This window comes from Saccostrea echinata, unplaced genomic scaffold, assembly GCF_033153115.1.
Source record: "Saccostrea echinata isolate AGI-Se365-2 ecotype Australia unplaced genomic scaffold, CSIRO_AGI_Sech_v1 ptg000009l, whole genome shotgun sequence".
NCBI classification, from domain to species: Eukaryota; Metazoa; Mollusca; class Bivalvia; order Ostreida; family Ostreidae; genus Saccostrea; species Saccostrea echinata.
This window is the reverse complement of record NW_026889758.1, coordinates 54,180,276-54,202,944: the sequence shown is the minus strand read 5'-3', so window position 1 is coordinate 54,202,944 and position 22,669 is coordinate 54,180,276. Positions and strand designations below refer to the sequence as shown.

The 22,669-nt window shown below is 32.7% G+C and overlaps 1 protein-coding gene across 1 annotated transcript in view; it reads right to left on the bottom strand.

The window, feature by feature from the left end:
* Positions 1-22,669, bottom strand: part of LOC133183123 (uncharacterized) — a 39,406-nt gene that overhangs the window by 14,524 nt on the left and 2,213 nt on the right. The window contains exons 2-11 of the mRNA XM_061318088.1: positions 21,867-21,923; positions 20,984-21,058; positions 20,553-20,604; positions 19,206-19,405; positions 12,223-12,352; positions 11,143-11,423; positions 10,471-10,729; positions 6,884-7,122; positions 6,331-6,460; positions 5,798-5,992 (exon numbers count right to left, since the gene is read on the bottom strand). Of these exons, the coding sequence (XP_061174072.1) occupies positions 5,798-5,992; positions 6,331-6,460; positions 6,884-7,122; positions 10,471-10,729; positions 11,143-11,423; positions 12,223-12,352; positions 19,206-19,405; positions 20,553-20,604; positions 20,984-21,058; positions 21,867-21,923 (1,618 nt within the window). The remainder of the gene's footprint in view (positions 1-5,797; positions 5,993-6,330; positions 6,461-6,883; positions 7,123-10,470; positions 10,730-11,142; positions 11,424-12,222; positions 12,353-19,205; positions 19,406-20,552; positions 20,605-20,983; positions 21,059-21,866; positions 21,924-22,669) is intronic.

Sequence of the window (22,669 nt, the reverse complement as noted above, 5' to 3'; positions counted from 1 at the left end):
GGTCACCTTTATCAGTCGCTGCCAAAATCAAAGGGAGAAAACTGAAGCGAGAACTTCCTCTGCTCTCCAGGATCCACCAAATTCAAGACAATTAAATTCGTGTAAAATTACACGAGCAGGAAAAGGAACTGGAGAGCCAAAGCACCTGAATTCTGTTAATAAGGCCCTGTGCCAAAAACATGGTTGGATGACAAACGTGATTTGTATCCTCTTTATGAAGGCACAAGATTAATTTCTGTAATACTTTCTTGCTGAAATCAAAACTTTGATCTTAAGGTGGTGAGACACGATTTTTAAGCTCCTATCCATCAAGAGTCTGTCTGGTTAGAATATCCCCTAAAACTTTTAACCTTTGAATTATTACTTTTTAGGATACAGGTTGGGAAGATTTATATACATTTATATGAAAAAAACAAACAAACAAATCACCAGTAACCTAATTCTTGTGCATAATGCACTGACCCCTTCCAAACAGTGTGAGCAAAATTAATTACATGGAGCTGCATGAATAAAAAACGAGAAAAATAATGCCTAAGACTTAGTAATGAATTCACTTATATACACTTTCAAAGCTTTCTCATTAAGAATATTCAAAAGACCACAAAAAAAGGAAGAAAAAAAAAAGAAGAACAAATAATACGTAGAGAAAAAAAAAACTTGTTAGGAAATCTGTTGCCCCACACAAACAATGGATGTATGGCAAAAAAATGAAAATTCCTTCAACAGAATCTGAGCTCAAATTGCCACAATATATGATCTAACCAACAGGGTTTGGCCATGCTTAGATGCTTGAAGTGTAGCATCTTTTGTAACAGAATGATCACAATCCCAGAACAAGAGGACTTCAATTACAACAAAGGAATCTCTAATTTTTTTCTCTCAACTGAGAAAAATATTAAGACGGGCAACACAGAAAGCACCTGAGCCTTTCCTCCAGAAATAGAGAGTTCCTGTTTTCCTGACTGCAGACTGTCACAGATATAGAAAATCAAGTAGAAGTTAATCTAGATGTGTGATGAAGTGTTGACTTTTCAAGTTTTATAAAAGAAAATGTCATTTTTTTTCTTTGTGTCTTACTTTTAATTGCCAGGATTCTTATTTTTCTTGCCTTTTTCTTTTCTCTAATGAAATTTATGATCTTCAAAGAATTATATGCCTTGTCTGATCTTTGTCGATAATATTTTCTGTAACATTCACCAATTCCATTTGTGTTTTGAAATGATTTCATAATATCTTCTCATCTGCAAAAACTTTGTTCCTTGGTACAAATGTTCATAAAAAATCTCTTAAAACTCGGATGAAATATGAATTTCAAAGTAAAGTAGGGCACATATAAATCCAACAATTAGGATCAACCATCAATATCCCTAATTAATAGCTCTAGAAAATTAAAATTCATCATCTAATTTACATAGAAAGAAAATATCGAAGTTCAACAGCAAACTCATCAATTGCAGATGAGGAAACCTAGTTCATCTTCTGTAGCATGTCTGCAGTGTAAACATAAATAACCATTCTTACATACATTGAATATTTCTGAGATACAGGAAAGCATGCGATGAAGTTTGATGAATTCTTCTTTAGACGATACTTCTTATCTTGTTTACTTCTCAAAGTGTGAACTTTGAAGTCAGTTTAAGAAAATAAGTGTCAGAACTCGGTAAATGCCACATTTGTAAAAGTAAAAATCATTTTTACACACAATGTATTTCTGTAATTATTGAGATGAAGCATGTTTTATATGAATATGATTAATTATACATGTATAATTGACTTGATCCAATTTTCATATTTCATCAATTTCTGATAACCCATGAATGTTGAAATATATCAAATATTACATAATTAACCTATTTGATATCAAAATTTCTACTTTCCGTAGCAGTGTTAATTTTGTTAACCATTACAATGCAAGTTCAAAAAGTTATACATATACCAAACTCATTAGTATGGTTAGTTTACAATGGTTACTTCTAAGGTTTAAATAATTTTGTAGTTTTTATTTCTTTAAAAAAAAAAAGAAGATAAGTATCTTTTATACATATATCTATATGAGGGGTGATCAAAAAGTTTGCAAACTATCTCTATATTTACAAAAACACAATTCAGATCAAAATGAAATTTGGCATACACATAGTCATAAACATGTTCTATAGATAGCAGATGTTACGTTATGTTTGCTCCATGTTTGTGATGTCGCATTGTGAAAATGACATCAATATGTAGATGACTTGTGACAAACAAGAGGCCCAAGGGCCTTAACGGTCACCTGAGTATAATACAACAATTTAGAAGTTAAATACACTGATAGATGAAGCTTTGTTGCCCTAAAACAAGAGAAGTAGGAAGATCAGGATCAACAAAATAATTAGTCTAGTATTCAGTATCAACTCATAAATTAAGTTCTAATCTGTCCCCCACTTAACACTATCACCATGCAGACGATTAACAAACTATTAGTGCTTCTGTACTATTTTTAAACCCATATTAAGACCTCTAGCATTGACCTCTCTTATGGTCTTTGAAGAACTTTTAATAAGATAAGTTATTTTTGTCTCATTTTTATTTATCTATTACTTACAGGTCTACCTGATTATTAAAACTAAGAAAGTACTTTTTGAATTATAGTATTATACGATAAACATTCTTGCATAATTATCTTATTCTATTAACCTTTCAAATACATTATTTGCAGTGATTAATTATCAAAGGTGAATGGAAAAGGGGAATAACTTCTCTCAGTAGAATACAAATTAATAGAGCCCTGCCCAGGACCAGAATGATTAGACAAATGGTCCAGATGTTCAAAAATTTGGTAGAAATATGCTTACTTATATCATTTAAACTTTTACTCAGTTTGCTTCTGATATGCCCAGAAGCAGAGAAGAATTTCACAGGTACAATGCATTTTCACTACAGATTCAACAAAGCCTTACCCTAACACCAGAACCCAAGACCAAGGGTCAAGAAATTTACAAATTTGGAAGAGTTACCCTCATCATTATAACTATGGACTTCAAAGAATTAACACTTTTCCACTATATTATCAAAAGCCTCCCCCCCCCCCCCTCGTTATGCCAGAACCCCTGACCCTAGGATCACAAGATTTAAAAATTCTGTTTGAAGCTCCCATTTTCATCATAGCTAAGCAATTTATTTATCAGCTCAACACTAAGGAGCAGACAGGATTAATTAATGATTAATTAACAGAATTAATGCTTTTTCACAAGATAATCAAAAGAGCCCCCCCCCCCTCCCTCTCCTCAAGAACCCCAAAAACTGAAGTCATATATTTAAAAATTTTGGAAGAGGCATCCTTGCCTATCATAATCATGCACTTAGTTTGTTTAAATAATCTCCAGTAGTAGAGAAGAAGATTTTCAAAGAATCAATGCATTTTCACTATATAATCAATAGAGCCCCGCCCTAACACCAGAACCCCTGACCCTGGGGCCATGAAATTAACTATTTTTGAAAAGGCATCCTTATGCATCATAACCATGCACTTAGTTTGTTTAAATAATCTCCAGTAGTAGAGAAGAAGATTTTCAAAGAATCAATGCATTTTCACTATATAATCAATAGAGCCCCGTCCTAACACCAGAACCCCTGACCCTGGGGCTATGAAATTCACAATTTTTGAAAAGGCATCCTTATGCATCATAACCATGCACTTAGTTTGTTTAAATAATCTCCAGTAGCAGAGAAGAAGATTTTCAAAGAATTAATGCATTTTCACTATATAATCAATAGAGCCCCGTCCTAACACCAGAACCCCTGACCCAGGGGCCATGGCTTTCACAATTCTGGAAGAGGCCCACCTCCTTATCATAACTATGTACTTAGTTTATCACCTTACTGCCCAGGAGCAGAGAAGAAGATTTTCAAAGAATTAATGCATTTTCACTATATAGTCGATAGAGCCCCGCCCTAACACCAGAACCCCTGACCCTGGGGCCATGAATTTCACAATTTTAAAAGAGGTACTCTTGCTCATCATAACTATGTACTTAGTTACTTTATTAAATATCCAGGAGCAGAGAAGAAGATTTTCAAAGAATTAATGCATTTTCACTATATAATCAATAGAGCCCCACCCTAACACCAGAACCCCTGACCCTGGAGCCATGAAATTCACAATTTTTGAAAAGGCACTTTTGCTCATCATAACTATGTACTTAGTTACTTTATTTAATAGTCAAGAGCAGAGAAGAAGATTTTCAAAGAATTAATGCATTTTCACTATATAATCAAAAGAGCCCTGCCCTAACACCAGAACCCCTGACCCTGGGGCCATGAAATTCACAATTTTGGAAGAGGCACTCTTGCTCTTCATAACTATGTACTTAGTTACTTTATTTAATAGTCAAGAGCAGAGAAGAAGATTTTCAAAGAAATAATGCACTTTCACTATATGATCTATATAGCCCCACCCTGGGGCCAGAACCCCTGACCCTGGGGCCATGAATTTCACAATTTTGGTAGAGGGCTCAATGCTTATTACAATGATGCCAACAGTTTGACTGCTTAATGTCCAGGAGAAAAGAAGAAGATTTTTAAAGATTGCATTATTTTTGGTGGTTTTAGCCCCACCCCTCAGGTCCCAGGGGGGTAGGGACCATGAAATTCACAAATTTTGTTTCCCTTTACACATAGATGCCATATGCTAAAATTGGCTGAAATTGGTTCAGCGGTTTCAGAGAAGAAGCTGAAAATGTTCAAATGTTAACACACGACGGACGACGGACGTCGCACGACGACGGACGAAAACAGATAGCAATAGGTCACCTGAGTGACTCAGGTGACCTAAAAATGGTTGACTCAGTCTGACTCGAGCAATGAATGGCTTTAAAGTTTAATGAATATCTTGGAAATTCCTTTGCAGTAGTGTATAAAAATTTGTAGAAGGTTTATGAGGACAAAAGACTTGCCAAAAGTTCAATCATTAATTGAAGGAAGGGAGATGGTTAAAAATGACGTTTGTTCTGGTGCCCAGTGAAAGTAAGCTGGGGAATAGATATGTCCTAAGTTGAGCAATTTGTCATGAAAGATCACCAAGTTATAGTTAGAGAAATAGTTGAATATCTTAACAATAATATAATTATTAAATCCCTAAAATATCATTTACATTAGACTTTAAACATATGAGATATGATAAAAACAAGGCGCACATACTTTATCCACAATGGCTAAAGAACGCATCCAAGACAAAGGAGTCGGGTTGTGATGGTTACCATGCTCATTCTGGGAAAAGATATCCTTATCCAACCATCCTATTGCCGAGATTTGGCCATTTGTGACAAATGGACTATTCTTGTTATAAAAAATAACTTGGATGGTAAGAAATATGAGACTCGGAAAAATCTTTTAACTTCTGTGAACAGAACGCTACGGAGCATGTCACATGACCTCCTGGATCACGTGATTCGCGCATGGGCAGAACGGAGGCAGATGTGCATTAAATCGGAAAGGACTTATTTAAAAAATAATAAACACCAAAACCTAATTTTATTTCTTTTATGGAAGTAATTCAATTAGTTCACGAACTTTTTGATCACCCCTCATATTTCATAGTGAATTGATTTAAACTCCTTTCAGAAACCTATTGAAGTAAAAGAGATTGCATAAAACAATCTTTTCAAGAGAATGCATAAAACAACCTTTTCCACCCCCCACCCCCTTCCACTTTCTTTTTTCTAATTTCCTACTCATACTAGTCTTTTTTGCCAATTACAGTATGTGACAAGTTGGCAATGACAAAAAAATATCAAAACATTAATGAGAAAATGGTTCTTACATCCCACATTGGACTTGTAGCTGTTGCTCTTGGCGACAGTTGACTTGGTGATTATAATGTCTTTGAAGCTATGGCGTTTCTTGTACACAAAGAGCATGATGAGTCCAAGTAGAGTAATACTGGCTATCATCGCAATCCCAATGATCACCTTATCCAGAACCCCCTGCATTTTGGATTGCTTGACTGTTGGTTGATCTGCAAAATGTAGAACAGAATTTTCCTCTTTGACACAAAGAATGAAAAAATGGTAATACATGTACATCATATAAATGTAGTACATAATAATCAATTAAGCACTGAATTTAAATTTTGGACTTTCATATTGTCATAACAAGGAAGGCTTTGCAGATAAACTGAATGACATGCATTAGCGCATTATGAAACTTTGTCTACACATGACATGAGGAACGTCCAAAACTTAGCAAAATATTTTTTTTAAAACTACAGGGAATGAAAATCAATTTCTTTGTAAGTGTGACTGTAAGTGTAATTTTTTTTCTAAGCATATTCTTTATAACTGTGCGTGACTGTACCTCTTCTCATCCCCGTTCTGGGAGTTGGAGGCATGGACTTGTACCACGTAGTGTTAAAGATCAAACGTTCACTCTCCTGGTTGTTTCCTATGAAGGAGCCCTCATTGTTATCTTTGAAAACAGGTACCACCTAAAATTAAAAATAAACATTGAAATCATAACAAAGATTTCCTCAATATCTTTGTAGTTCTTACTAGTAAGATTTCATTTTTCATAAACAGACTAGAAGTACTGAGGATCAGCTCACAAAATAATAACCCCGTAACCCCCTCCCCCCTTCCCCAACCATCACCACTGCAATTTTTAATTTGCTGTTGGTAGCAATTATGTTGCAAAATGCATGACATACCACATCAACCAAGAGCTTCCAATGTTCCTCCATAAAAAAGATATAGATCAAATAGAATTTAAAACTTTTTCTGCAGTCAGTGATCTGACCTTGTTTAAATGACCTTGAGTTCAAGTCAAGACCAGTCATAAGCCATTTTTTCCTCACTATTGGCTTCCAATGTTTGTCCTTTACAAAATCAAATGAAAATAAGTAAATACATACCTGAACTTCATATTCCTTATTGGGGTCTAAGGACATCACATAATAGCTCTGGTTGGTGACTGTGTGTTTGTAGCTTGAGTCCAGCTTATAGGAGTCTGTATCTACAAGTTTCCAGGCTACCGAGTAACCTCGTATGTATGATGTATTGTACGGCACTGTCCAGGAGACGTTTGCTGTCACACGATCGGTATCAATATCATATGTCATGGACACAATGTTTAGGTACCAAACCAAAGGGTCTGAAAAAGAAAGCCATATTTATTTTAAAAATTCTTCTTTTTTAACTAACTACATAAGCGAACAGGTTTTAATAGAAAGTGTCCAAGAAAACTTACAGTAACAGATCAAACTGTTACTTTGTTGGGAAAAGGAAGGAGAGGTGTTATTGCAAATGTTATTTTTACATTAAAAAATTCATTTTGTTGTGGTGGGATAATCTGCAGTTGACATTACTACCCTATATATACTATGGCATGTGCATGTGTAAATTAAAGAAACTGCATTAATTGTCTTGGGATTTGATCTATGAATTAAAAAAAAAAACAGTGTGTAAGACCAGAAAAAGCAATTTAAACTCTGTACCACTTATATTAATTCTGATGTTCAATAAATGTAACTGGGTTAAAATCTTCTATTCTTTTTTTTTTGAATCTTCACTTCTGGCCTAACAACAGTGTAATCAGTAACATCACTGAATAAGTTCCAGTAGATATCTTTAACTGAGAACAATGTCAGGTGTTTGGTCATGCATTGTACTTTAAAAGTAGGAAAAAACTCCCTTTCTAAGTGAGAATCTAATTCATGATTGTATGTAAAGAGCAATATCAGATAAAACAATGCGGGGAGGAAGTGCAGTGTAAGTATACGGGAAGTCTACGTGAGTGGATTTCATGATGGTCTCTACGTCATCTGAGTTCAGTGGAACCAGGGTCTAAAGATGGAGAACACACTCTTTAAGGAGGCAACAGATATATACACTTATCATATCAAGACAGGATGCAACCAGGGGCTACTGGGTTTGAAAATCTTTAAGTTCACTAATCCTTAATCCTATGCATTTATTTTTCTAATCCAACATGCAAGACCGTCATAAACAAAAAAAGATGACATGCAATAATATACGCTGTCAAGGAATCGTGGGACTCATTTCCACCGGACTCGTGGAGACAAAATAGTTAATAATAGATAACATAGTCCGATAATGCAGCTACAGGGGGGACCTAAACTCTATGTCTGATTGTGTTTATTTACAATTCTAATATTAGCAATGCCTTGAGATTCACAAAATTACAGTCTTTATTCAGAATTATTGTTTAGCATGCAATACAGCGATTTTGATGCCCTAAATGCTGTCTGAAACCTGCTACGTCATTTAAATGTATTCTGTTGATTCTTTTCTTGAAGAAAATTCCTTGGTATCAGATAAGAGAAATGAATTCCCTTTCAACTGCTTAGATAGGGTTTAGTTATTTATGAACATACATTCTTATTCTTTCCTTTACCTAAGATTCAACCATGTACGTTATTATCTTCAAAACAGAAGCCTGCTTTACAATATTAAAAATAATGGAAGGAAAAAAAGATTTTGCAGACGACGTTAATCTGCAGGGAAGGGGTACATCATTATAAAAACAATATACAGTACCACTGACGTAATGCTATTTCAGAAGGTGCCAAAAATTGATGGTGATCTCAGTATTATTTTCTTTCCTCAGTGGGTGTTAGATTTTTATATCACATATTCTTTAGGCATGAGATTGTTTAGAATCAAACATCAGAGATACTGTCGACAATTCTTATAAGAAGGGGGGAAAAGGTGGCATTACTAAAATCATAGCAATACCCCTTAGATGAAGCATCGTTTCTTGTCTTATATCCACATACAAAATCCTCCTCATTTGCGATCTAGTGATTGATGCCGAGGAAACTTAACCGAGTTTTTTAATTATTAATGTTGATTTTTCTTGCTGAGCTTTATTTGTTTTTTATCGCCTCTGTACGTAATACAGTAATACTGACAATGTGTATACATCATTTCTAATAGTGTACTTGAATAACTTTCACATACCAGTTACTTCCTCCCTCAAGATTTGTCTTGTATATGAGATATTTTGACTGATTTATGGGTTTTATGATAGATCAATACCGCCTTCAATGCATGTGTGTTCTCTTTGTCCTCTCTTTGAAATATTACATACATACACACTGTACATAAGGAAGGAAAAAAATTGATTACCTCCCTTGAAAAAAAAAGAGCAATTTCAATTTCTTAACTTAGTATGACAATATCTTTGGCATAATGAAATAGTGCATATACAAATATAGATAATGTACATACCCAAACCTCAGATTAAGAGTTTAATTTTTTTTCTTAGAACATCAGAATTATCTCAAATCTATTTTCCATTTCATATTTAATTTATACTGATTTAGCAACAATTGTTCCTTTCAAAGATGTTCAGGAAGGTATTATATGTTATTTCAATACCTATATAAAATCTTCAAAAGCTTAATTAGGATAACTTTACATTTTTATAAAAAAAATTGATAAAAAAGTTGCCAAATTTTAAAATACAAAAGTTCTGTACAATATGAGAACAAATCTTTGAATGTGCCACACAGCATTGATGCAAGAAAGCTGCAGGAGATAGGGGAATTTATTAGACACAGGTACATGTACTTGATTTGGTCTGATCTTTTTTCGAGATGAAGAAAACCTCTCCCATCCATTACTCCCTCACTTCCTCAGATTTGAATCAAACATGGAAAACATCTTTAAGATCTCCAAGAAACAAAATTGTTTGTTTTGATTTAAAACGAAAGCTGCATTAAGCAATTTACCCAAAGATCCAAACCCCTCCCTTGGAATTAGTGAAAATTAGGGATAAACGGGAATTTATCTGAATCTCTATTGAGGGGTACAAGAACAAGGTGCTAGATTTTGGCTGGATTTCGAAGGTTAGCCCCGTGACTTTGTCTTATCTTCACAGGCGATAAAGCAAAGGGATTCAAAAAAATATCCTGTTATGAACTGCTCTTAGTAATTACAGTGTAGAGTGAGCTGTTCTACACTTGGAGCTTTATCTGATGCCTCAGCTTCCTATGTGGTGATAAGGCATGTAGTCTTATAGAAAATAATTTAACTTTTAACAGGTCAAACAAATTACCACGGTCTGCACTTTAGTGACTTATAGCTGACACCTATAATGGAAAATGGAGAGAGAGAGAGAGAGAGAGAGAGAGAGAGAGAGAGAGAGAGAGAGAAAGAGAGAGAATCGAACCCAAACAAAATTCTTAAATGACATTGGGAGAATTAAAACAAAATATTCATGGTACTTGCTAGATCTATTCAGTATAAAGCCTTTAAACTGTTAAACACAAAAATTCTGTAAATATTAACTTTTCTTCTATTCTGAGTAAATTACCTTCCATGGATTCAACATGAAAAACTATGTATAACTCAAAATTTGCTACAATACAATTTAACAATTTTTTTTAAAATGACTTCCCGTAGGTAATTCAAGAGTTTCTACAAATTATGAAAAGCTGAAAACTTGCAAGGTAAGTCTTTGTCAGTAGTAATATACCTTCTTCATCATCCACAGTGTCCGTATTTGTGCTCCAACTACTACCAGCCTTATTTGGGTCCGTAACGGCAGATCCTTGATTGACAATGTAGTTATGGTTACATTTTGTGTACGTTTTTGTGTCCACTTCTTCACAGAGCTCCGTCTTAAAATTCACTTCTCCGTACCACCTTTTCTTGGTTTTCCGACTTGCTAGGCTTAGTTCGACGACAACATTGTACAGTGAGTTATACATCAGAGATTTGATGACATAAGAGGGCTGAAAAAAAAAGACAGAATAAATCTTACGGTAAAAACGATATTAACATAAAATGGCACAGCTTGAAACAATGTCAAATAAATCATTCGGAATTGAGGATTGAATTATCAGGGGAAAATTTCTTTTTATTCATTAAAATTCTTAAGAATAAGAAATTTTAGTTAAGAGTCAATGCAGATGTTTTGAATGGGATGACAAATTAGTAGACCTTGTGAAGAATTCTTTGCATAAATGTAGATCAAACTTAATCATAACTCCCTGTAACCCTAGCTGTTTTATAGCTAGTTTATTACAATTTACACATTGAACAGTATTCTTTTTGTTTATCCCAACCTGCCAGAACTATATTTTTTAACACAAAATGTTCCTTCTTTTTAACAATATATTTTTTGGCATCCCCCCCAATTAGATACCTCTTTGTCCTTGGAATAAAACACTGTGTGAGAGTAATGGTCAGCTGGTTGATCGCAAGGTGGGGAATAATCCCAAACCTGACAATTCTCCATAAACCAGGTCACTGTGTAAGCATCCCCCTCCCCAAGAGGGATGGGAGGGTTGGACCACTGAACAAGAGCGGACAGAGTTGTATCCAGGGGGTCCTCGGTAATGGTGTAGTTAACCTGGATGGGCGTGTTGACAGAGGATCCACGGTTTGTACTGGCAATTAAGGAACCTGATGGAGGGTACACCACCTCTACATAAGAAAAAAATTTTTTTTGTTCATTATCAATTGCAACTCAATATTGCCCATATTTGTGATGAGATAAATATATTCTAGTTTGTATTGACTTATGATTTCAATTTTAGTCTCCTTCCACTAATACAATTCTTGATGCTGTATCAAACAAAAGAAAAACCCTTCAAGTAATTAATTCAATTTCAAACGAAGATACATTAAAACTTGATTTAAGTGAACTACCACATCCAAATGCTTCATTACTATCTGTAATTTGTTATATCCAGAAACATTAATTTGCTTTGTAACTTAACATGATTTACCCTAACAAGGAGTTCATAATAAGCATGTGTTTCACTGTATATACAGTCAGACTTCTCTTGACCTCAATTGGACTGACCAAAAACCCCTCAATATATTTGAGGATTTGAGATATTGAGGTAAAACTACACAGAGAGAAGGTAATTGGAACTTCAAACTCACTACGACATATCTATGGTATTCAGTTTATGGAAGTCAGAGATACCTAAGTTCAACTGTAAATAACACTTGCATATTTAGTTTAGGGGGGTGCAGCCCCCCCCCCCCTCCCCTTTTGTTATCAAAAATATAATATTAAGATTGAGAAATCATTTTTGTTGCTGTTAGATATTGCATTAATTATTTGTCCCCAGACTCTTAATCTGTTTGGCCCCCTTTTTAAAAAAATCCTGGATCCGCCACTGTATAAATTGAGGATTTATGATTATAATGATTGAGGATTGGGTTACGATTATAATGATTAATGACTGATAACAATGTCTTTATTGATGAGAACCTGTGATAAGCTTGTCGTTCTCCTGAAAATGGACATCCGTGGCCGTTCCATTCTCAGTAACGGCTACCAGCCAGAACTCAGTACTATGGAGCAGAATCTCCCTCTTCAACACCACATTCCTAGATGCTGTCTGGAAAGACAAAATATCACATTTAACATTAGCTGTCTTGAAAGACAAAATATTACATTTAACACCAGCTGTATGGAAAAACTGAAAATTACATTTAACACCATCATCTGCAAAAGAGAACAATGAAAAATCTTCAAGTGCATATAGGTAATCTTTTAATATGTTCATATAGCAGTCGGGTTGAAAAAAACACACATTTGGCTAACTTTCAAGTGGTATAATTTAAAGAGATAGCAAAGAGAATCAAACCATTTATTTCCATAAAAACAAGCACTCCAGGTTAAAGACAACAAATTTGATATAAATAATAGGCTGGTAGATTTTCCTCAGCACATCTTTGCATAAATCTTTAGTGTACTTTGATTTGGAAAGGAGCAAATCAACATAAAAATTTTTAAAGACCAATGGATTACACTATCAGTAGAATATGGTATATTGGTTTTCTACTAAAGTGAATCCATCAAATTGTTATTGACCATGCACTTGAAAAAAAAAAGGCATACAAAATATATTATTTCTCTTTGTTTTATATTTATGACATAAAACTCTTATGAGTCTCCATCAGATATGCTTTGATAAGACTGGGCATAATCAAATTACTGGAGAAATATATCCCATTATGACCAAAGATGAATTATATGGCTCCAACAATGAATTGACAACAATCTTAGAGAAAGACAATGACGTACCAGTAAATGTAGGACATTAAACGGAGCAGATAAATATGCTTTAAAAAAAGATTATTCACAAAATTTTAAAAAAAAATTCAAAACAATATTTTTAGATAAGATAAAAAAAAAAAAATTACCATCTATCTATATGTTAAACTTAATCTGCACCATATATAATCTATCACATTAAAAAAAAAAAAAAAAAAAAAAAAAAAAAAAAAAAAAAAAACTTCACTGTTTAAAAAACACTGATATCACCTGTTTCTTTACATTTTTAAGAGAGAATAGAGGGATCTAAGAAAAAAATTGAGGAAAGTTTTATCGATTATATTCTGCATATAAAAACAGCTAGTAGTGAAAAATTAGCCAAGAGGAAACAAGCATTGAAGCTAAGGCTGGTTCTCTTCTAAAGCTCAGGACCGCAAGGTGTCTGCACATCAAATGAAGCAGGTAATTTTTCAGAACAGAAAAAAGAAAATCTTCGTCCATCAGCAGGGCGTAATGAGGTGTGATTCGGCACTCGTCTGTGACAAATCCTCTCCTTACACGTGTTTTAGGTATCAACACCAGCAAATTCCCAGTTCTACCTCTTGTTCTTCAGTTTAAGTCTCAATGAACTAACAATCCTTAAATCATAATGACTCCGTTTTTATTTTCTTTCATGTCGAGCTGCACAGACAGAACTTGGAACAAAAATATCATATTATGACAGCACCAACTGAAGAAACAACTGTTTCATGCGGCGTAGATTTGTACATGTAAACCTGTATCACTGAAGTCAGAAATGATCTGTGCCAAAATAACTTTACCAAATTCATTCAGTCATCAAGTTTACAAAAACAACATCATAAACATTAATTTGTATAAGAACTACATTAAAACACATCTATTTTCATCCCAAATGTCACTCATGAATTCTGAGAGAAAGTATACTGCATGCTCTTCAAATCATATTTCATAAAAAGAATATGGTGCATATCTTTGAGATTCATATTTTGTATTGTATAAAATTATAATATATGGTAGAAGTTAGTCCTTAATTTTGATTTTCCAAAACACAATTTTAGCTGTGTCTTATTAAGTATTTAGATAATATTTTTCCTATCTTGTACATACTGTAAAATCACATGGGGATTTGATTTCGTTGATAAAGAATTTTTTATTAGTTATACATGTATATATACATATATGAAATTTTACATTTCATGGTGGGTATAAAATTTGTAAATTTGTGGGTCTCTCTAAACCTTGAAAACAACAAAAATTATACCTTCATGAAAATTGGTGATTTCATGGTATGCTGTGTATTTAAAAAAAAAAAGCTTGCCATCTCACTAAAAAAAAACATTTTTGATTCTATGCTTTTAAGTTTGAGTTAAATTTATTGAAAATGAAAATAAATAAAATAAAATGGAGCAGAATCATATTGCCAGTAGTTATACATACAAAAATAAATAAATAAATAAATAAATAAATAAATAAATAAATAAATAAATAAATAAATAAATAAATAAATAAATAAATAAATAAATAAATAAATAAATGGAAAACATAAAAGATATAATGAAAAGAAGGTATTGTTTATATGCAATTTTACTTCACTTTCTCAAAACAACATAAAAAGGACAGTATGATGGCCATGACATGCATCTTTTAGTTATTATATAAAAACCAATATAGATATCGTATGATATCTTTTTATTTTAATTCTTCTCAAGTAACAACTCTTAGACAGTAATGTTGTCAAACAATTAATATACAGACACATAAGCAGTGTGGAGTTCTTCATTTAGGAACTGGGTCACATTTCTCAGGGAACATTATTACGATTGTTTTGCACTTTTCCCTCTTACATAGTATTGTTAGAGAGGAATCTTATTGTAAGCCATCTTCCCAGACAATTTATTTTGGGTATAGAACTTGTTGTACAAATGATTTTGTGCCCATGTAAACAATCCGCAAGCAAGTGGGTTTCTTTCTAAAGGGAACAAAATATAGTACAGTAGAACATGGTTTATTCGATAGTTAATACATAACTAAATCCAAGTTTAAAAATTATGTCATTTCATCATAGAAGATAAATAATCATTAAGAGAATATAACTAATTACTAAAATACTGCAGCTGTTCAAATGTCTCTATAGCTATTCACTATAACCATGTCTTACACAAATCAGTAATATTTAACACTTAATTAATTTGTTTGTTCCTTTGTGCAACATTAATTCAGAAAGTAGGATTTTTATGGTATCTACATGTATATATATCATATTGATCATAGGAGTTTTTAAACTACAATGTAAGTAAAGGTTTACGTACTAAAATTTTAATACTTTAAGAAAACAAAATCAAAACAAATGCAAATATTAATATCCTAATTCTCTTTTCTGTAGTATGAAAGGAAGAATGAATAAAGAAAATACATGACTGAACCAGGAATCATAGCAGGGGCCCCTGTATCACTTAGTCAGGTGCTCTACCACTGAGCTTATACCCAAGCTGATATCAAGGTCCATACAGCCCAAACTTCCACGTATCCTTAGAAATTAGAACAGTACTATATATCTCTAACAAATCACTTGATACAAAATTTAGTTTACTAGTTGATTGATAGATTTGTTATTGAGATATCATTGATTTAAAATATTTCAATACTATACAGAATAGTTTCATAATCTTTTTAATTTTTGAAAATTGATAGGTACTACATTATTGATATATGTGGGACTTAATCTAAAAATTAACTCTTAATACTTATGTTTTATACTGAATATTAAAATGCAATATTAGAGTACTTATGTTTCATGTCTTCTGGTATTTAAATATCTTGATATGATTTGCCATTTGATATAATTCAATGATGGCCCAAAAACTAAATGAATTCAAAAAATAAATACTTCGCATCCCAGCACATACCACTGCATGAACACTGCATGATGGGAGAGATATACCAGTAATAGAAAAAGGTCACCGTAATTACTGTTACGAATTATGTTAAAATATACATGTGATAGTCATGTATTAAGGGTGATGAACCTTGGCAGTGATTATGTATGATGTGGTTACTTTGCTCTTGGAGTAATATGTACCAGACTACACTCCTATGTTAATTGCTGTATAGTATCTCAGAAATCAACAGATAGATGGCACAACCAATTATTCCAGTAACTACCATATCATTGAAGTATAGCTCTTCATGAGTAACACTGCAAAAAGATGGATTAATTATCCTAAACACTTCCTCCAAATTGCCAAGATACATGACATTCATTGGTAGTTGAGTATTAATGTTTCAAGGTTTTGCTTATTCAACCCCTTTGAATTTAAATTCAGTTTGATTTTTTTTTTTTTAAAGTTAACTTTTATACTTGAATTATGAAGACAACATTTCCATAAAATTATTGTAGTATTTCAATAATTGTAACACTAGTTTACAGACAAATATTCAGAATATGTTTTTAGAAAGTGCTCCTTAAATTTTTTTATGATAGCATGCAATATAAAGCAGCTAGCATAAAATACACTGAATTTTGCATTTTACAGATCCTAAGCATACAAATAATCTAGCTCAGTCAAATTTTACCCATCAATTTATTAAATTTTTCTGGTGCAATTTGATCCCCAATGTCATTATATATAGCTAATGCATAAATCACATGTTGGAATAAAATGTATTGGAGGGAATTCAGTTCAATGTGAATTTCATTCCCCTAAAATAATCATCTGCACCCTTCCCCCCCATTCAACTCCTTGGAGACAAATTATATGAGGATCAAAAATAATTTCTAAAGCACTTGTTTTATTTCAAAATAGATCATCCTAAATGTACAATATGGAATCGGATCTTTGTGCCATAAAATCTTTATTAAATAAAAATTGCTTTGTCAAGCTTCACATAATATTCATACTGGCCTTGAAGCTTTGATTAAGTTTTATAAAAAGACTTCACAAATAAAATATCAGTCGATCCAACTCTGCTGGTGGTATCTCTGCAATAGTCCGATTTTTATTACGATTACAACATCAAGTACCGTGAAGAAGTTTGATGTTAGCTGAACTTCAAGTGCCTGCTTCATTAACAAGATATATTAATAATGAGAAGAACTAGAGGATTATTAGAACTTGTACCAGTGATGGGGGCCAGTCATGAGAGGTCCATAATGTCCATATAGTTATTTTTTGCCCCATCTCCTTCCTTTTATCTGTACACTGATAAGAAGATTCTTCAGAGAAGCAACAGACAGTTATAAAAACAGCCTGATATTCCATAGATCTTGCTGTATTGAAACATTAGAGAGGTATGTTTGCTAAATATTTCGAGTGCTGTTCTAGCATCTGGGACGGCAGCAAGCCCAAAACTCTCAGCAACAGGTGGGAAGCTCAGGCATTTTTCATCACCTATTTTCACTAATTTACTGAAAGGTAACACTGAAGATATATGCATATACCCTGAACCATGTGAGAAATATTCTCGAGAGCACTCATTTGACCCGAGTTTGACTGGTTTCAATAAAAAAGGCCGAATGAATTTATGTACATGATTTTATTCATGTGATTACTTAGAGTTTACATGCGCTTCAAAGATCGGCCACACAAACTCGCTGGTTTCGCACTGTCAGATTCAATATGGATGAAGTCTAGCTTATATATATTTTTTACCTAGCTGAGATTAAGTTTAGAAACAGGATGAGCCTATTTTAATCGTTAGCTGGCAGATAAAATTAGGTGACACATTATGGGGAATGTGAGCAAATTATGATCTGCCTTCACAATATTAACTCGGCATGGCATAGCAATAAAAAAAATTTGATTTATGGATTAAAAATCTTTCATAATATGCCTGATAAAAATAGATGTAGAATTATTGATACAAGTCTGAGGATGGGTGTATTAAGAACCTGAATTTTATGTACAGACTGATAAATAGATATGAACATGATGAAGAAAGTGATAAATGTCGTGTCAATTTCTCATTAATTTGTTAAGCTATATTGATAACAATTATTTAACTTGGAAAACAGATTTTTTTCCCTCATGATACATAGACAGTTTTATGTCTAATTTAAAGTTTTTGCTTATCTATTTTATATATTTGCAAAAGAGGCAAAATGTTTCAGGTTCTTGTTAGTAAGGACTTCAGTGTCTAACACAATGCTAAATCAATGACTGGAAGACAAAAACAATGGTGGACATTCTAGATGTTACAGAAAACTACTCACAGTCATTTTTGCTATTCTTTGTTTGTATATAATTTTATTATGTTTTTTTTTACACACTATGCTTCCAGATAAATAAACGTCTAATCAAATTAAAGTTCTTTCTTACCCCACATAAAATAAGGAGGACATTTAACATACACTCTTACGAAATTTTTTTTTTCTCGGATTTACATGCATCTATCAAAACTAAGTTAGTCAGAATATATCAAGTTAAACCTGAAATGTGTTAAGATTTAAAAGAAGTAAAATATTAGCTATTACCAAAGAAAGCCTTTAAATCATATTTCATCATTATCAAGACCCCAGACCTAGGTAAACAAAGTCTTTAGCAGGTGATAAGTTGAGTCTAAGATCTTCCTGACATCAATACCCACTTTGATGAAGTTAATTTTGATAGTACTAAAACCAAAACTGAAAGAGAATCAGCCCCGTAAAAGACCAAGACATGAAAAGCTTTCACTAAACCACAAATTCCAGACCATTATAATTAACATACTTCTGAGCACTTTTCCATCAGCGCACTTTAAAATTCAACAAAGCAGTGCTAAGCCAAGAGCAACAACAGTGTCATCAGTGACATCTTTTATAGGTACATGTTTCACTTAATATGATAGATACTGGTTATTTTCATAATTTCTTAATCAATTCAAATAAATTTTGTCTATTAGAATTAACTTTAATTGCCTTTCTAACAACATGGTATCTTAATTGTAAAAAGAAATATGAACATTGTCATACTGTTTAAATAGTAGAATATTAGCATAATTTTAATTGGGTTTAATTCTCAAATTTTTTTTTCCATATTGGCCATTAAAAGTTCTGTTTTCAGACTGTTCTGAAGTTCTTGCCCCATTGGCCTTAAGTTCTGACCTCATATTGTTCCCAAGTTCCTGCCCCATTGGCCTTTAAAGTTCTAACCTCAGATTGTTCCCAAGTGCTTAAATCTCTCTCTCTCCATTTTTACCTGTATGACCTCGGTCCAGGCCCTTGTCTGTGGAGTACCAACTGGTTCCTTGGCCATAAGGACATAAACAAAGGCCTGTCTATTGCCAGATACCAGTTCCGAGGTGGGGGTGTCCCAAGCTATTTCTATTTTCTGTGTACTTTTGAAAGGTACCACTACCGGCTCCATGCTGAATGTCCACTGACCAGTACTTGGGGATGCTGCAATGATTCAGATAAGTGCAATCATTAAGTTAAAATGAGGAGAGGAATAATTAATATGTGTAATTATCGGTAAGTGTTAATTGGAATTCAAGAAGGACCAATGGAAGTGTTGGGAGTTTATTTTTTGGGGGAAAACCTTTCCTGAATGTATCTGTATAAGCAGATTGTTATTCTCATTTTGAAAAGTCAATGAATCTATAAATTGGCATAGCCATTGATAAAGATTATGCTAATATATCAATCTCTCTAAAGAAAATATTAAGTATTTGATGGCCTTGATCCTACAAAATGTTGGTATATATATGATATACATGTTGTCAGTGTGTTATTAATAATAACTAGCTGGCAAATTCTGGTCACTCAACCCTGTATCCCGTCCCTGGTAACAGGTTCTGATGTTTTAATTTCTCTGTTTATCTTATCAGAGACTATCTCCAGTAGCAGTCAAAAACTGGCCAAAATCTAGGAGTTGCCAACACATGGAGGGGGAAATCAAAACTAATTACAGTGTAGCCAGTCATAACCAGAGAGTGTGTACAAGAATACTCCCAGGAAAAACATGATGGCAGTTTGGTCAGTTTCGGACTTGGCTTGTCTGGAACTCCACCAACACACACAATGGTTAACTGACACAAAATCCACAAAGATTATCTTCCTGAAATAATTACTTCTTGCCTCTAATTCTCCTTAGATTCCCACATAAAGAGTCTAGCCAATTAGACAGCTCTAAACCAGAAGCAAATAATGAGGCCAGAGCAACTTTAAGAGTCTCTGTATTTTTTTTTATTTTCGGAGGGGGACCAGTTTTATTGCATTTTGACTGTTCCTGATCATGTGAACAGGATCCTGAAGAATATTCTGGCTGATGACATAGAGCAATATAAAAAAGAAATAAAACTTTTTTTTTTGGCTCTGGGAATGAGGTAATAAATAATAATATTCTCTTACACAAGAAACTAAGGAAAATGCACAAAGCTTGCTTAAAAGTATATATACTTGTATATACATGTATCTGTTAAAAAAATGGTGATAAACAATATGGCCTAAACGTTATTCATATTTCTATTTACATGTATTATAAAATGAAGTCAACAAGTTCAAATTGTGTTTAAATTGAATTCAAAGGCCAATCCTAATAAATTACCTGTGTTCAAAATGTTTGCCTTGAAATCACATGCTACCCTGCATCCTTTTTGCTGGAAAAAAAGAGAGATAAATTTCATGGTAGACCTAGAAACTTGGAACTTATCAATTTAACCCATTACTTAATTTTTTTACAATTACATTCATCTGTATTGAGCTGAGAAGCTAAATATTAGAACATATTGCCTGCTATGTCATGATTCACAGAATTCCACATTAACTCAGTCTGTTCATATGCTTTCAATTAATAATTTGATGTTAAGATGAATCAAACATTTACAAAGGAAAAAACATCAGATTTGAGTTTAAGAAAAATGGCTACAGCAGACAATTACCTATTTTCGAATAAAAGAGAGGACAAAGTAGTCTCCACTGACATTGAAATTTCAAATAAAAACAGCTTATATAAAAATCAATACAATGTCATCTTACACATTTGTCTCCATTGTGGCATATTTCTGAGAATATTTCAGGCCTCAGAACAAGAGGTTCACACATTTTCCAGCACTGCAAACAAATAAACAATTTAATGAGTCAATTAATGTATGAATTTATGTTTTCAAAGATTTTTTCTTATATGCATGTATTTTGTTAATTTTTTTTTTTTTTGCATTATAATACAGCTTTTAAGTACTATATACATGCTTTAAAGTATTTGCCTCATTTTGAATTTACCGATATTTTTTTTTAAATATCTCTAAAGTGTTTTGTGCATTTTATTAAATCAGCCAGGATTAAACTTCATAAATAAGTGATTTGGTTGCAAATTTGAGGCAAAAATAAAATAAATAAATAAACGGAAGTCAGAATTTCATTTTACAGCATACATATATGTATATAATCATGGAATCTCTGTTAATTATCACGTCTATGAAAATTAATGCCATTCACAGGAAATCTTCATTTTCATTGAAAAATCTGGTCTCCCGGATCGTCATCATATCCTTCCATTGATCAGTAAGGTACAAGGATGCTAAATCTACCCCACTCATCTTGATGAAATTAAACCTTGCCTGTTCCACTTTTTTCTTAATGGATATTGAAGTGAAAATAGTGGCGAAAAATCAACTCTGTATATAATCATGGTTAATGAATGACCTTGTGAATATGGCCTATACTTTAATCATAATGGTTTTAGACTTGTAGCAAATGTTGTAAAAAAAATTTCTTTATTATTTTATTAAAAGGTTTGAGAGGCGATGACATGCATTGATATTATAATGGAATAAATAAATCTGAGACAATGGGAGATGGAGCACTTTGATGGGGGATATTTTTCAGCTGAGGTTTTTTGTTAAATTAAACATGAACATACCACATCACAGCTCTTCCTCTTGAAGCAGGAGTTATCATCATACGGAGCTCTGAGTGTCTGTGAATGAATGAATTTTTTTTTTTAAATTCTCAAATGCTAAGTCAAAATTTTTTTTATAAAATTGTTTCTAACTGCGCATTTGATAAAAATATATGAAATGGCCAAAAAAGGCACTTCAGATTAAATATCAATGCAAAATAAATATTCAAATATATTCTTGATTATCTGGGGAATTTCTGTGGAACTTAGAAAAAAAAATCCTATTGGATTATTCACTACTGAGATGTCTGCAATTGCTAATACACCTTAAATACCATGAAAAATATATATTCAAATAAAGAGCTGCATGTACAGTTTTACAAGATACATTTGTACAGTTTGGTAAAATTACCAAAAATGGTTTCAATTTTCTTTTTGTGGCTCTTTTCATCAAACTTTTAGTATCAGTTCAATTTTAATAAAAATCATCAAGGTATATGTATGTGGGTTCTCAAATTCAAATTTTTTTTTTTTTTTGCAAAAGGCAAAAAAAAAAAAAAAAAAAAAAAAAAAAAAAAAAATTGCATACCTCACTTGAAAATATGGTTAGTATTTTTTCATTATAACTTTGTTTAAAATTTTGCGATTTAATTAGTCTTTGGTCAAACATTTTTAGCTAGTTCTATTTTGAAAGGGGTGGTTAGCCAAATACACAGTTTCAATATATATCAATGTATATGAAGCTTTCAGTATTACTTATGTAGATATAGGGTTTCTGAATTTCCTTTTTTTTTGTGTCCTATTAGCTTATCTCTGAAGATTTT